The 17,149-nt window shown below is 47.3% G+C and overlaps 1 protein-coding gene across 3 annotated transcripts in view; it reads left to right on the top strand.

Annotated features, from left to right (window-relative positions):
- The window catches only part of LOC142583417 (cytoplasmic aconitate hydratase-like), a 244,026-nt gene that overhangs the window by 114,915 nt on the left and 111,962 nt on the right, over window positions 1–17,149 (top strand). For all 3 annotated transcript variants that reach the window (XM_075693876.1, XM_075693874.1, XM_075693875.1), the window contains 2 exons: window positions 2,204–2,424; window positions 8,127–8,283. In XM_075693876.1, the coding sequence (XP_075549991.1) occupies window positions 2,204–2,424; window positions 8,127–8,283 (378 nt within the window). The remainder of the gene's footprint in view (window positions 1–2,203; window positions 2,425–8,126; window positions 8,284–17,149) is intronic.

The raw sequence follows: 17,149 nt of genomic DNA, 5'->3' as shown, positions 1-17,149 counted from the left end.
ACGTTTTGTGAGCACTGTTCGAGGATAACGAAGGTGGCAGAGTAAGTCCAGTCATAAATGGTAATTCTTGCCATGCAGATTCCAGTCGGCATTATGAGGTGTCCTCCAGTGGTCTGAATTTGAGGGCCTTCCCATTCAGTCTTAACTTTCTTCAACTGGGTGGCGATGGGTCCACTCATGACGGAGTAGTTGGCTCCTGTGTCCACTAAGGCAGTGACTGCATGGGCGTCGAGAAGCATGTCGAGGTCGGTGGTTCTTTGTCTTGTGTTCCAATTAGGTCTTGTCGTTGAATCATGGCTGCATCGTATTGACCTGAAGCTGGAACATCACGCTGCCAGGTCATCTTTCAGCGATGTATTCTTGACTTTCAGGCTTCACTGGGATGGTATCGTCTCATTGGTACGTCGTCCAGCTAGATCTTGAAGTGTTGTCGGCGGCGGTGGTGGATTTTTGTCATTTCGATGTACAGCAACCAGACTTCCATTGGTTGCTGCTTTTAGTTTTCAGTATATGGACTTGCGGACCAGCCCCGGACTGGGCCAGTGTATGGTCAGCGCTGCGGTGACAGGTAGCAGCCTGGTGATGGCGAACGGGACAGTCGTCGGCGATGTCACGTGGGCGCTCCCCAAGCTGTGGACGCAGCGTGTTGACAGCGAAGCCTCGCAGTCCCAAGTTACGGTATGGGCATCGGCGGTACACATGGCCGGCTTCTCCTTAGTGGTAGCAGAGCGGGCAGTGGTTGGAGGCATGCCAAATGTCTGTCTTTCTCAGTGCATTTCACTGGCCGGCAGGTGGGTGGGTTCTGCAGTTCCGCACGAACGACAGGTCTGTTGGTCTCTTGCATGTTGTCGGTGCTGAGCACTTGAGCATTGGTGTACTTTCAGCGGTTGTATTGCCTTGTCCCCATATCAAGCATCTTCTCAATGGTTGTGAATTTGGAGATAAACTCAGCAACAGTCTTGGGTGGGTTGTGTGTCAATCCGTCAAAGCGCTCTTGCTTGGCACCCCTCGTCAAGAGGCAAACTTTTTTCTCTTCTGACATTTCTGGGTCGACGTGCAAGAAAAGACGGGCCATCTTCACCGTGAAGATCGCGATGGTCTCATTGGGCAGCTGTACTCGGGTTTCTAGGAGAACTTGGGCTCACTCTTTGCATACGACGCTTGTGAATGTCTGTGGGAAGCCGCTCCGGAACAGGTCCCACATCATTAAGGTGGCTTCTCAATTCTCGAACCAAATCCTGGGGGTGTCTTCCAACACAAAAAAGATATGTTGCAGCTTGTTGCTGTTCCAGCTGTTAAATGTAGCGACCCTCTCATACATCTCCAGCCACCTTTCCGGGTCCTCAAATGTTGAACCACGGAACGTCGGTGGCTACCTGGGCTGCTGCAGCATGATCAGTGTTGGTGACACTGGGGCTGTCATTGTAGCTGCTGTCGTGGCCGTGCACTTCCTGGTCTCAGACAAAAGTCCATGCTCCAGGGGCAAATCTTGCAGCCTGCAGCTGGCTCGCTGGTCCTTAGAGATGGTGTTGTCTTCGTGGCTTGGGCTTGGCTCATGGCGTTGCGGGGGCGTTTGGTACATGAGCACACTAGCACCTTCACCAGTTGTCACATAGTAGTGACGGTGAATAATACAGCGGCAAATCTGTGAATGATGAAACAGACTATTATTGGGCGAACTTGTGCCCACAAAAAAAAGTTACACTCAAAGAACAGCGATAGTGGCTAACACGGTTGGGGACATTGAAGTCGAGCCCAATGTGGCTTTGGCAGGCCTGATAAATGTATTAGGTTGTATAGAAATAATAAAAGAGTTTATTATTATTATTATTAGTATCTGATCTGCTGGTCAAGCGTTTCGCCTTTTATACAAGTCATAGAAAGTTCCAGAGTAATCGCTGATGCCCGCGTGTCTTCCAGAAAGTTTTACGCAATTCGCGTCGCACATGCAGTCAGATAACACAAGCTTCGGTGACAACAGACAGCAGATAGAACCATCAGTAACATTCGAGAAACTTCTGATGCATGCGGGCGCCTCCCGTGCTGAGTGATAATGTTTAGACGGTGAAGAGCAGTCTTCCGATAAAGATAAACAAGCACACGTGTCAATATGTTATCGACGGATATAAGCGCTGACAGGAAAGTGTCAAGGGGAGCAGGTCCACATGATGAAATGTGTAATATTCTCTTTTCCCCCATGCAGGGCTTCTGGCGAAAAAAGCTGTGGAGCGGGGCCTGATTGTTGCACCGTACATCAAGACCAGCCTGTCGCCAGGCAGTGGGGTGGTCACCTACTACCTGCAGGAGTCGGGTGTTGTCCCCTACCTGGAGAAGCTAGGTTTCCATGTGGTCGGCTACGGCTGTATGACCTGCATTGGCAACAGTGGGCCCCTACCCGAACCAGTGGTGGAGGCCATTGAAAAGGTTTTCAGCCTTATTTCCTCACCTGGCATTGCGCATGGTCTTTTGTTGCTCATTGCTATTCCGTTATTCCAGGCTGTGCCTGTGGGCAGGCAGCTAGTGTTATAAAAATCATACAGAGTAGAAATTGGCACATTGAACTGATACGCAGTTAAACGTCAATGTAGAGAACCTTAATACAGTTAAACCTAAATATAACGAACTTCAATATAATAAAATTCTTGATATAACGAAGCATTTAACTTTTCATAGCCTCTTGTGCATAGAACACCATGTATTTAGAACCTCAATATAACAAAATGTATTTGTATGCAATTTCAACATAACGAAATTTCGCTTACACCGCAAACGCATGTCGAGACAATAAATGGAAACTTCCATGGACGCCGATGGTCAAATGATTAAATTACAAGCATCTGCTTGCAAATGTGCTTTTAAAATTGCCCACGGCAAGACAAGAGCTACAGTGGCAGTGGAGCCACATCATATTTCCGTAAAAATCCAAGTGTGATAAGATCCTATCACAGCTCATGCACTTTGTACTTTAGGTGCGAGTAAAAAGTGTGCGAGGGTGAGACAAGAAAGATGGTGTGGCTTCACGAGTGCCACCTTCCCGCACGAGCAAAGGGAAAGAGAGGAAGGGAAGCTTGCTTGCAGTAACACAATGCGTGGGTTGGACTTTTTCTGGTTCGTGTCTTGGCTGTGGCTTTGCATGGCTGTGAGCGCAGCTGAGCCCATTTGCAGCCGTGCACCCTGCTTTAGAGGTAATCTGCCGCGTGTGCAAAGAATGGGAATGCCGAGGCGGCATGGCATCCTGTTAGCTGTCTTCCAGCGCATTTAGTGTTGGAGGTCGTGTAATATTGAGTTTCGGTGACTCGATGGAGCGAGAGGCAGCTCCCCGCTGCCGGTGCTTTTCATGATAGTGTCGTTCCAGTGCGATCGATGCTATCAGCTGCGGGGGCGGAGTGCTCGCAATAGCATGGCTGGTCTCGATTGCTTAAGGGGGATGCGGCTTTCGCATCGCGAAAAATGGACGAACAGTAGATTTTTTGAAAATAACATTTTCAGTTTCTATAACTCTTTTTCTATCTGATTCCGGAATATGGTCACTGTAAACCACGTAGAAGTGCTCTAAAAATTGTTTTAATCAGTCAAGGGGGCGAAAAATTTTGTGGAAATCAAGAAAGAACAGTTTTTCAAGCCACAATTTCTCCAATACAGCGAAACTGAGCGCCGCCATCTTAGTCTCATTGGAAAGCGCATTTTTCCGTCTTCAAATTTGCCACTGAAGCTATCTCCTCCATACAGAAACAAGCACACGAAAAGTAAAAAAGGTCGTGCCAGAGTCAGCGATTGGCTGCGCCTGCCACGAGACTCCAGCGCGGTTCATCATTGGTCCGGCGCTCGTATTGTCTGCTTGGCTCATTACACCTTGCGAATCTGGATGTCTCCACTCGCCGTAGTCTCGATGTGTCAAAACGGTGCTACGCAGACATCGGGGTAGCGTGGCCAATCCCTACATTTGTAGATGTCTCAGGCCAGCGGCTAAGCATATCGAGCATCGGTGATGTGGACATTGCGATCAATATTTGTGCGCGAAATCCTCGAACACATGGCTAACCCTTTCAGCACTTCCAAGTCATCTGCCCATTGCCATGGGCAGATGACTTGGAAGGCTGCTGAGACTCGGAGCCTTCATTCAGTAACATGGTCGATTCTACCAAAAGAGAAAAAAAATGCCTCACTGATTGTACTGGAGACTGCTATCAATGAGGCAGCCTGCAGGTACAACATTGGAACTATATTCATGTCCACACATAGTTCTGCACCTTACTTGGTTTGAAACCCACGCACCATGCTCTTTGTAGAGCAGCAGCAAAGAACGCCATACAAAAAGAAAAGGGGGTGTGGGGAACGAAGGCACACCCGACCAGAGACCACACGTACAAGAAGCCCCACATCACGCAAAACAACCGAAAGACTGCTAATTTGGGGCCTTTTAGAGAACTGAAGCGAAGGTGAAACTTTAAGAGCTTTTTTCTCAAAACTGTTTTTTATTTATTTATTTATTTACTTACATACCTACAGCGCCCAATGTTGGGCATTAGAGTAGGGGGAAGGAATATACAAATGATGGAAATACAGATGATTGATGTTACAAAAGGATACATCTAATACACAATACAACAAAATATTGATGTTGAAAACACAGTACTTAACACAACATTACACCTAAAGTTATTGTGAAGTACAATATAAATACACTTTAGTACATAATACAACGCAATGATATTATTAATAATAACTATAATTATAGTAAAGTAATGGGGGAAAAAAAGAACAGCGAGTAAGGCAAAAAGCTGCGGACATGAAAGGTTAATCTCCTATTCTGTCTGAAGCAAACACATTTTAGAACTAAAGATATAAATGTTTCGACAACAAAGTTTCGAACACAGATTGTGTTGCTGTAACAATTTCGAACAGCGGTTTATTCCAATCATGTACAGTTTTTGGAAAGAAGGAATGCTTATATAGGTTGATACGGCATTTGTACTCTTGTACCCTTAGCGGATGATCTGTTCTAGGTGATATGTAGCTTGGCTTCTTTATGTATGTGTCCCTGCACAAACCAGTCTTGCCTGTGTAAATATTGAAGAAAAGTTTAAGTCGCAAATATTTCCGTCAGTTCTCGAGAAGTGGCCATCCCAAGTTAACATGTATTTATGATGAGCTCTGAGTGAAATCATAGTTGGCAGTAACGAATCGGGCGGCGCGTTTTTGTATTCGCCAGTTGGTTAATGGCTGTGTTTGTCTCTGGGTCCGAGGCAGAGCTGCCATACTCTAACATCGGACTAACGTTTGTTAAATAAAGCGTTTCCTTTACCTTATGGGTAAAGGTAAACCTTTCTGCACAGCTTCTGGACCTGATTTCTTTGTTACCGTTTAGTATATTTTGACTCCATCTTTTTTGTCACGTTGCTTGGGCTACAGTGCAGGTCGTGGCAGTCTTGCTTTCTTATCTTGAATTTTTATAAATTTATGATATGGCTACTTGTCTACCTTGGAAGTGTGCTTGATGTGAACGTAACAAAAAAGAACACTAAGAGAATTTGTAGTAAAACACTTTGTGGGGCTAGTTGGTACATAGCTTTCAATAGATGAAGCGCCAATAGTGACGGCACACTCGGAAGGAACAAGGACAGGACAAGGTGCCTTGTCCTGTCTTTGTTCCTTCCTAGTCTGCCGTCACAATTGGCGCTTCATCTATTGAAAAAAAAAATTTTTTTTTTGTTGCAAAAAAATGAAAAGCAAGACTGTCACGACCTTCAGGACGCATTTAGCTATGCAGTCAATACGCAACAAACCTTCTATTGCATGTTTTCACCTCCCCAGGCCCTCCAGAAAGTTTGAGGGAGAAAAATTCTGCTCAATAAAATTCAGTAGAATGTTCTCAAGGTATTGCTCTGAAGAAACTTTTATGGAAGTATCGGGGAGACATTCTAAACATTTGTGCCAATTTTCATCAAAATCCATGAAGAAATAAGGAAGTTGATTTTCAAAGCCACGCCTTCCCTTAGTTCATACCACTAATGTGAAGACATTGTCGAGGTGGCATGAAACCATGTCATTTGTCTCCGACTCCCAAATTCATCAAAATAAATTGTTTTCTCATTCAAATTTGCTTTCTTCGATTGCCCAATAATTCGAAAAACTCTGCGGCCCCTTGTAAGAAAAATCTATTGGTAACTGTATTTGCATGAAAGGTCAAATTTCAGTACAGTAAAACCTCGTTAAACCGTAACCACTTAAATGGTAGTTTCATTTTAAAAGTAGTAAAGTCAGATCCCTGACTCGGCGGCCATTGAACATAGTGCGTTTTGTTTCCGCATAAACCGTACCAGCTTATTGCATATGTATCAGTTAACACGTACTGTTTCCACTCTTTGTCGCGCAATCATGGCTTTGTGTCATCCCCATCAGGCGGCCCAGTGGAACAAGCCTCAGAGATCAGAACAACATCCTCCAAGCACCCTGTGTGTTTGCTTGTAAAGCCACATCAACATAATTTTGGTGCCGTGCCAGAGAGCGTTGTGGTGTTGTGCAAGCTAGGACTCGCGTCATGCTGAAGCTCAGATAAAAAAAACGTCGGGTGGTCAGCATAGAAGAAAAATTAGACATCGTTTGTGCTATTGAACGTGGTACGAAGAAGTCTGCACTGGTACGCGACAGGGATTCACCGTTGACTACGGTGTGTGGCATTTGGAATGCGAAGAAGTTGTTCGGCAGTGTTGCTGCGACTGCGAAAAGATGTTGGCTACGAGGCTCGACTTTTCGCCATTATTGCCTCTGTTGCCAAAGTGTTTCCTAATGACAGTGATGAGGACGATACGGAAAGTAACAACACAGAGAGCGACAACACAGGCGATTCAGGCCCGGCAGTGGCAGAAGCTGCGCGCGAACTGCACGGAGAAGCCTATCTCGTTAAGACAGACATCCCAATCCTTGCATTTCCTAGCAAATTCTGTGACCAAGGGCTTGAGGTTCTGATCAATTCACTCTGTTGGGTTGGCCTGTGGGAGATGCATGTTTGTCTTGCGGTGCTTAATGCCAAAGGTGGCACACGCACCCATGAACACCTTCGCCATGAAGTAGGGCACATTGTCCGCTATCAGCTCTACTGGAAAGCCTAAACGGTGAAATGGGAGGGAAGGGAAGGTTGCCTTCTAAAAAGAGGACTGTGGCTCGAGTGACTTCAATATCAGTGAATAAGTGGTGCCCAGAGAGTTCCTTCTTCACCTTGAGGAAGAGGTGAAAGTGACAATGCAAAATTCATAAAGTACGAGGGACATTAAAACATAAAATCTGCATGAAAGAACGGTAGCCATCGCTTGATAAGTCTGGTGTGAAGGCAACTTGTCTTGGCGGAGAATGCCCCATTTGAAAAAGGCATTCCACATCATCTAGCCTTGATGGTGTCCACAGGCGGTAAATCAGGATAGCATAGTATTTGGCGATCGTCAACCCCTGCTGAAGAAAATTCCAGAAGGCAGTAGCCATTACTTTGTGTTCTGGCAGAACACATCAATGTTCAGATCAAAGAACGAACGAGCCAATCACTCTGCTTCTATGGAATGCATTCAATATGGAATAACTTGAATCAAAAGTTTCATGGGGCCCATTTAAAGGGTACTTACGAGGCTCCATTGGAAATTCTGGTTATGCACTAGGAGTTGCAATGTGCAATCGAAAGAGCATTCTAGTGCAAGAATTTTCAGAAAAGGGTTTTTTTTTTTATAGCTGAGATAGAAGCAAATGAAATGGCCTGCTACCCTCTTCCAGCAGCAGATGTCCTCTCCTTTTGTCTTCTCATGACTACTGAGAGCCCTCCATCGGTCATGATAGCTGCCTTGATTTTCTGTCCAATTGATTGCATCCTGCACAGTGCATTTACAGAGGTGGTTCTGCATGGTCCGTGTTGAACTTATTAGAAAAATTAAGAATAGAGGGTTGCAATGAAATAGCATCATTGGCATGACAAATGCATTAGATTCAAAAGGCATTTTATTGCGTTGGGCATGCATTATGAAACCCAATTTTGAGCTAAGCAACTGTTTTTTAAGATGCATAGTCCAGTGCATATTCGGGACTCTGAGCACTTATCCCTCCATGCTGTGGTGTGCTGACGACCCTGTGGGTGGGTGCAGGGTGACTTGGTGGCGGTGGGCATCCTCTCCGGAAACCGCAACTTCGAGGGCCGCGTGCACCCCAACACGCGAGCCAACTACCTGGCCTCCCCGCTCCTGGTGGTGGCGTACGCCATTGCGGGCACCGTCGACATTGACCTCAACAGGGAGCCCCTTGGTATGTATGGCCAGCCACTAGGATTACTCCTCTAGCTATGCTATCACCAACGTTTTCACTGAAGGCACGTACAACAACTCAAATGTGGGTTATGGAGAACATATTGTGGCCTCAGGGGCAAACAGTGCAAAAGATCTTCATCCCGTTTTTTGTGCAGCCTGATTCTATTGGTGGTGCACCAAGGGGACTCGTCTGCGCTCTTAGTACAGTCACTGACCAAGTAAATATGTAAACAAAAGTACATTTGAAAGCCTCCTTTATCACAACTTATAGTGAATCATCACTGGTTGGTTGCGTATATTTAATGCGTTAGCAGTATACTTTGGGTGCTTCGGTGATGTAGTAGTAAAGGGGGGTTGTCATATTTGTATGAAGACCCTCTTTTTCCGATGGCTTGACTGGGCGTAAATGGTAGAGAATGCTCTGGTAACCAGCAGCCTCAGCTTGTGTACCCGATGTACCAGATTTGCAGTGCCGCAGAATTGCCGGCTGCAGCTTTATCAACATCCTACACAATTGCACGAATGTGCGGACTAAAAAATTTAATTCGCTAAGTGGTCGCTAAAATATATTTGCCTTAGCGGAACGCTTCATGTGCAGTGTGCTCGTGGGGTTCACTCATGCTCATGCTTCGCTAAACATGCAGTCTAGCAATGTGGCTCTTGGGTCCCTCTTCCGTACAGTCTGTGCTATATTAAAATAGGATATGTTAAATAACTGCTTACCACATTTACACAATTGTAAATAGACCTATTTTTTAAAATTTGAAAATCTGAAGTGGGCGGGTCGACCTACAACTGAAACGAAACAATGACGCCTCCAAAAAAGCAAGACCAATGAGATAGCAGGGGGGCTACAAAGTAGTTACAATTTTTATGCTAGCTGTGTGGTCCTACCCGTAGCTTTTCGCTATCCCGCGCGTTTGTTCGCTTTTCGGAAGGGTTTTTAAAATATTTTTTAGAGTTTTACAGTGCACACAACGCTCATAGAGGGGTGCCGATAGCTGATGGAAGTGCCGGTGTTGCATTCGTGGCGGCACCCTCAGAACAGAAGTGTCTGCGGCCAGTATCGATAGTTCATGGAAGACCAGACACCGCTCTCGTGTTTCTCTTTCCCTGTAGCTCATAGTTCGACACTATCGACTTGACTGCCGGCTACGTGCTACTTCCATGCTTCCTCAGTCGTCATGAGTGTTCCAGGCTCACTAAACATACGGCGCTTGTTCACAGCAGCGTTCAAGAGGGCTGCCATCCTTTATGCCGAAGAAACGAATCACTGTGCGGCGGGCTGCAAGTTCGATGTTTCTGAATGGGTGGTGCGAGAGTGGCGAATGCATCGAAGCGAAATTTTCACCTGTGATGGCAAGTGAGGAATTTCCCACAGACCGAAGTCTGGACACTTTCCAGAGCTGTAAGCCAAGCTTGTGGCATACATCGCTGAAATGCGTGATCGGTCCCTGCCAGTGAAGTGCGACATGGTCGTGAAACAAGCCTGGATCTTCGCCTTTTAAGGACCTGCTCCGCTATGAGTACAGTGAGTGGCTGGCGGCAGAAAACCGTGAACTTACGCCAACCGGACCTGTCAAAAGAGCGTTCCTGACGGCTGCGTGTGGTTGGTTCCATTCGGCGTGGGCTGCTGTTCCACAAGATGTTGTGGTGTGGTCGTTTGCCAAATGTGGAATTTTGCTTGGAATTTCGCTAGACGGCGATGTGCTGTGGGACCGTAGCAGTGGTGACAATGGCAGCACTAGTGAGAATGGTGGCACAAGTGAAGACGAGTAGTCCAGTGACCATGCCAGCTACCAATAAATTTTCATTATCGAATGTGCCCTCGGGTATTGTCACATGCGATATGGGGGGAGGGGGGTCGACTTACAATCGTGTAAATACGGTAATTAGCAATTATAGAGGAAACGCTGCAATTCTGGAATTGAGGACCCAAAGTCCCCAAACTAGACCTATGGGCCCTGAGTCTAGTTTGGGGCCCATAGGCCCATAGGCCAGATGATCTAGCTACGCCACTGGGACGCTTTCATCTATCTTTTTTGTATGTTTCTATGTATCAATGTACAGTTGAAACCCGATTATACAACTTTGAGGGGACCACGCGAAACCGCCGTATAGTCGAAAAACTAAGAATATACGCGCTGACACTCAGTCTTGCCAAAGAAAGAAGGGCACAGATCACCTGAATATGCCTGCGGCACAAACCTGCACTGTTCTAAGGACAAACCTGCACTGCTCCAAGGAAGGTAGATTAAATTATTTAAAAAAAATTACAACCAAGCATTTCATTGGAAAAGGTGTGAGCAAATCTTTAGTCTCACCTTAAAAAAAAGATTGGTGATCTTTTCTGGACATTTGCTCAGCCACGATTCATCAGCTTCCTCTCGAGATGTGCAATATCTGGCAGCAAGTCACTGACATCATCGCATGCACAAACAAACCGCCAAGGTTGTCAACGTTTCGTAACACGTCCTAACAATTGTAACAATCACAAGGGCATTTATTGCACCCTTCATAGATCAATGCCTGCTAGCCGAGTTGCTATCCACAAAACATGCCGATGGGTGCACGACAAATCACAGCAATCCGACTCACCACGACCGGATAACGAGCGAATATGTTCGCCCCATGCTGGACGCCAACGCCTGTTCGTTTGCGCATACAGTCACGCGAATGGTGCCGCATTCGAATGATCGCTGTTTGTCCATTCCGGGGTAGGCCTCGTGAGATGGTCTCGCAGAAGCAAGGATCGGCGCATGCGCAGAACGTCCGTGCCGCTTGCCGACCTCGAGCCAAAGAGAAAGAGCCTTCTCCTTTTTGCGCCCAAGTAAACCCGCCGTTAGGTGGTGTTAGCAGAGCAACACTCGTGCCATGTCTCGTGCTACCCTGCAAGCATACCGACCGCCGCAGTAAAGCCACGCGCCGAAGCCGGATTGCAGGAGGTGGGAGCTATGCGAGAAAACAACATATCAGGGGACACGTGAGGGTCGCGCATCACCACAGCTCATATTGCAAAATTTGCAGCTTCGTCTCAAGTAACACAGCATTGCACTTTGTGGCACCATCTTCTATCAACTGGGCTGACCGCTGCTGCTTCCGCAGTGAATTTCTGTGCTCGCTGTGAAGGGGACAGAGGGCAGGTGCCGCATCGCTTCTCACTTTTTTTTTTCTCATGACGCATGGCTTGATCGTGGGCAAAATGGATGCGAAGCGGCTGGCGGCATCTTCTGGCACGCTGCGTCAACGAGCTATTTTCTCTGTGGCTTTCACAATAAGCACGCGGGCAGGACGCAGCAGAAGGCAAAATTTTGATGGTTATATTTGATATGTGGTGAATAATGTATCATTATACAGTGAAACCTCGGTGATACGATCACGGCTGGTACATATTTCGGGATGGTGTGAATTCGTACAATTCCCCAGCTGAAGCGCGCTGTATACTGTCACGTGGTAGTGACGGTGAAGAAAGGAGCCAAACTGGGGAAGACGAAACTAGCGTTTTATTGGGCGAACTTGTGCCCTCAAAAACAGGCTACACTCAAAGAATGGAGACAGCGGCGAACACAGTCGGCGATCGTCTAAAATCTGATCAGCGGGTCAAATGCGTCGGCTTTTATACATCAGTCATCGAATGTTCCAGAGTAATCGCTGGGCCCCGCGCGCCTTCCACAAAGTTCTACATTATTTGCATTGCGCACACATGCGATCATATTACACAAGGTTCGGTCACAGACAGCGAATGGAAGCATCGACAACATTCCAGAAACTTCCAATACATGCATGTGCGTCCTGCGCTGTGCGATAACATTTGTTAGGCGGTGAAATGTGTCGCCCAATAAAGACAAACAAGTACACGTGTCAATACTATGAACCACATTTAGGATGTCCCGAACGCTCTCCCGCACTGGTTTGGGTGATACGAATGTGAGAGGCGCGACAGCCAAGCATGCAAAGGTGAGACAGCAGGCGGACCGTTTATATGTTCGCAGTGCGGGGATAGGCCGGCAGAAGGCAGCCGATAACACAGCAGCAACTGTGCGCTCTGTGCGGAGTGGAAGCATTCTGGCCAATGAGGGAGTGGCGATGGCCGCGACCGCCGGCAGCAGAGTGGCGAGGAGGCTGCTTCGAGCACGCCGAGGCGGGTTGGTAGGCGGACAGTTTGTATGTTTGCAGCACAGGGGGAGGCCTGCAGAAGGCAGCCGATAATACAGTGGCAACTGCATGCACTGTACGGAAGGGAAACGGTTCGGCACTGGTAGTCTATCCCACATAGCGCCACTCGTGAGGCTCGCACTGTGCTGTATCCAACATTCTCGTGGAGCCAGTTTTGTGAAGTTTGCGTACAACTTCGCGAATTCGCAGGTCAACTTGGCAAAGAAGAAAACCCGGAAAGACGTCCGGGGCTTCTTCCATTGTGAATAAAGTCCTAGAAATTAGTTTCTACCTCTTTAACATGCTACAATTTGTTTTTTTGGTGATACAAATTTTGCATGATATGAATATTCTACATGGCCCCTTGAGGTTCGTATCGCCAAGGTTTTGTTGTAAATGTTTTTTTTTTCCTCATAGCCCTAATGTATAAGTTGACACTCTTAAGTCAACTCATCGTTATATGTGGTATTGCTGTAAGTGGACTGCACTATAAAATGCTTTGATCTATTAAGCAGAATACGGCCATGTCCTGCTAGTAGTAAAATATATCACAAGCTCTTGAATAAAAAATGGCGGCTGTACTTGCACTTTCAAAATGATCAGCAAGCGGAACAGGGTGCCGTTTCAAAACAGCTATACGACGTCACATTTCATTTTAGATAGAAGTTTCTAACAAAAACTTGTGGCTAGGCATGAGAACACACTGGGAACAAAAATGACAATGAAAATCTGGTTTTCTGACCAAATTGCTGCCATATCGTAATTGCTGATGCCAGTTTTAGTGTGGTTATTTCTTGACCGTCTTTAAGGGCAAGTCCATATATAGTGAACTACCAATATAATGACCACTTCTCACAGAACTGTGGTTTACGTTATAAGCAGATTGTGCTGTAGTAGATTTCCAATCTAATATTGAATCAAATCAGGCAATAAAAAAAGCTGAATGTTAGGGTTCTGCAAATACTCGAATATTCTAATCGAATAGCGACCATTCAAATAATTCCAATCATAAATTGAATAATTAATATTATATTTTTCAAATATCGGTATCTTTGGTGAATCACCTCGCTGTGGTCGGTTCCCTGACACATGCAGCGTTCCAACAGTGCACAATCTGTATTGGTCCAGGTAGACTGGACTGATCGAAATGGTCAGCGCTAATCGAACAGAGGGAACAACCAAAGCAGTCCATGGGGAAAGCACGGAAGCATGTGTGGAGATCGGCCGATTAGCCACCGGAAGGCATGGTGATCGCATCGAACACACAAAATCAGTGTTCAGACATGCAGATATGCACAGCTTGGACTTTTTTACTCTGTAATGGTTGGGGTTGGGCATGAAATACAGTAAAACCTCCTTAAACCGTACCCGCTTAAACAGTAGTTTCATATTAAAAGTAGTAAAGTCAAATCCCCGACTCAGCGGCCATAGAACATAATGTGTTTTGTATCCGCATAAACCATACCAGCTTATTGCGTACGCATCGGTTAAAACGTAGCGTTTCAACTTTTCATCGCGCAAACACGGCGGTGCGTCATCTCCATCGGGCGGCCCGGCAGAACAACAAGCCTCAGAGATCGGAACAACAGCCTCCAAGTGCCCTGTGCGTTTGCACGTGAAGCCACATCAACAGCAGCATCATTTCGACGCCGTGTCAGAGTGCGTTATGGCGACGTGCAAGCGAGGACTCGCGTCATCCCCAAGCTCGGATAAAAAAGACACTGAATTGCTCAGCATAGAAGAAAAATTGACGCATAGAAGCATAGAAGAAAAATGTGACATGAAAAAGTCGGCGCTGGCACGCAACAAGGATCTGCTGTTCACTCTGGTGTATGGCATTTGAAATGCGAAGCAGTTGCTCGGCAGCGCTGCTGCGACCGCGAAGACATGTCGGCTACGAGGTTCGACTTTTCGCCATCGTTGCCTCTGTTGCCAAAGCGTCGCCTAGCTACAGTGATAAGGACGACACGGAAAGCGACAGCACGGGCGATTCAGGCCCGACAGTGGCAGAAGCTACGCGTTACGTCAGCCTAATCAATGCAATCGTCACGACGAGAACAGGGGCGCGATAATGTAGATAACTCTATTCCAAACAAAAAGTATTCCAAACTCCGGCACCCGGCAATGAAAATGCACCCCCGGGACTTCTGCAGCACTACTGCGCAAGTGCACAAAGAACATGTAACGCCAACGAGGAATCTGCCATGCGAGTGTTTGCCGAGAAGAGGGGGCTGGCTGAAAAGCTGGCACGCAGCTTCAGTAAGTTTGAGGCCACTGTCGTCGTGCTAGGCCGCTGCGGCATCAAACGAAAATAACACTTTTGTCGCGCGAAGTGAATAAATACTGCATGTTTTTTTCCCCTTTCATCGCACTTTCTCTGAGTTCCATTTTCGACAGGTAAGTGGGCGATCTCATGCTATTTCGGTTAAACAGTACTACCGTTTAGTACGTAGTTTTTCCGAGCTCCGGCCAACTACGGTTTAACGAGGTTTCACTGTAGATGGTAGCTGGCCCATGCCGTCGTACAACTCATCCACGCTGAGGACGTTGCTGAAAGGAGGGACTTGTTCTCAGCGAGAACAAGGTATATGGGATTTATTTACAGTATCTATATGAGAATGTTATAGTTCATCAGTCTAGCATGACTGAAAAGAGAATGCACCCTGAACAGTAGATGATGACTGCTTAAATACACTCTGTCCTCCGTAGATTTCTAGATGAGGGAGGACGGCCATTCAACTGTCGACCAATTCGGAGCGTCCAAAGTCATCGTAGGCGACCCACCTTTGAGGGGGAGGGTTTACACACTCGCTTCCACACAGGTTTCACTAACTACACCGAGGTGAGAGACTTTTCGCAGACACTAGTCTTGCCATGAGCAGGCGCCTCTTGGTCCCAGAGTTGACCCCGCAGACAGTGGCCGCTGCGTCTGTCCATTGACTGACGACTTCTAAGACCCGTGAGACGGCGCTGCAAAACACTCTCTTCGAGGAGTTCCACCACTTCAAATAAACTGTGACGGTGACAGCGAATCCACTAATACCTGGTCCGCCGACTGCGTGTATACATCCCAGCGCTGTTCGGTTGAGGACTGTCGTATTGTCGTCCTTACAAAGCGAGTCGTCGCAGCAGACATGGTGGCGCTGATGGCCTGTTTACTCGGCGCATTGTTGTTTTCACAAAGTGAGTCATTGCAGTGGGCCAGGCAGGTTTCGTCGGTCGCTTTCCCTCTAGTTCGCTAACCCTTGCAGGCTGTTCGTAACAACCCACATGCGAGCATGCAGACAAACTTGGCATGCATGCTCACGTTAGTTGGTTGCCCATGGACCCGAACACCACTTTGTGAGCTACCCATAGAAACATAGTGTATTTACCCGATTCTAAGCGAACCCCCATAAGACCAAAGCCAGAAAAAAAAAAGAAAAAAAAACTCGCTTCGAATGTAGGCCAAACAGAAAAGTTTGGACAGCATTCACAAAAAGAAAACAGCATTTTGTTTAAAAATATAAACATGCCGAACTCATTCTATGTCATCGTCGCTGCTGTGGTCCGCTAAATGCCATCCTTGCTGCGGTGCACACAAAAAGCATCTCCCGTCGCCCCCTCCAATGACAGATGTTTTCCTCATTGATGCCGAAGTCCTGCTCAGCTTGGACGTTTGACAATGCCTCTGCAGCTAGCAGAACTTTTCGTTTGAAAGTGGCACTGTAGTGGCATCACCTGTTTGGTGCCATTACGATAACACCACACCGCACACTGATACGACACAGGTTAAAATGGCTGTCACGATCGACGACACGCCACACGTTGTCCCGAACTACCACTTTATTTCCCGAACGCCAACCTTCCGCGCCCGCAACATCCGCAACCACACTCCGATCCCTTCCCACTCTCTCCCCGCACACTCGCGCCGCTGTCCTCCCCGCACTCACGCCACCTGTTCACCGCTCAGTCAACTACTGTCGATCCCGCGCTTGGCCTCCGAGAACAGTGGCTCCTCGTCGTGGGTCTTGGGCTCGCTTGCCCCGGCCCTCGCACGTCACAACTCTCCCCCCCCCTCGAATTGTGAAGCTGTGCTGGTAGGGAGAAGCCATGGCTCATGGTAGAGCGTCAGCTGATCAGCGTGGGCGGTAGTTCGATGACGTCCTGTAGCAGGATCGCTCAAAACAAAGTCATTGTCACCTAATCGTTTGACTACACAATAAGGTCCACTTCGCCGCGGTGCCAATTTCGCTGAAACGCCCTTGGCCGCATCACTCAAGGTATGTGAATCCAGAAGCACAAGGTCACCCTCTTTGATGGTTGTTGGCTGACGATGATGATCGTAACAGGATTTCTGCACCTTCCAAGCAGCTGCCTGATGGGACCGAGCGTACTGGAGGGCCTCTCCAAGGCACCGCTGGAGTTCTGCAGCAAGTGCATGGTGTGCTGCTTTCGGAGGCTCCGTGTCCTCCTTGTCGCTTGCAGGTTCCCATGGGGTGCGCAACTCGTGGCCGTAACACAACAATGCTGGAGTATATCCGGTGACGACGCTCTCGGCAGTACGCATGGCAAGGGCGATCTCAGGTATATGCCGGTCCCAGTCTTTGTGGTTGGAGCAGTATGCCCATAGACACTGCTTAATTGTGCCATTGTGACGCTCCACCATTTGGCCAACCGGCCGGTAAGGCACTGTGTGACGATCTTTGATGCCCCAGTGTTTCAAGAGG

The sequence above is a fragment of the Dermacentor variabilis genome, chromosome 5 (genome assembly GCF_050947875.1).
Source record: "Dermacentor variabilis isolate Ectoservices chromosome 5, ASM5094787v1, whole genome shotgun sequence".
Lineage (NCBI taxonomy): Eukaryota > Metazoa > Arthropoda > Arachnida > Ixodida > Ixodidae > Dermacentor > Dermacentor variabilis.
Note: the sequence above shows the minus strand (reverse complement) of the source record. Positions and strands in the feature narration are given on the sequence as shown.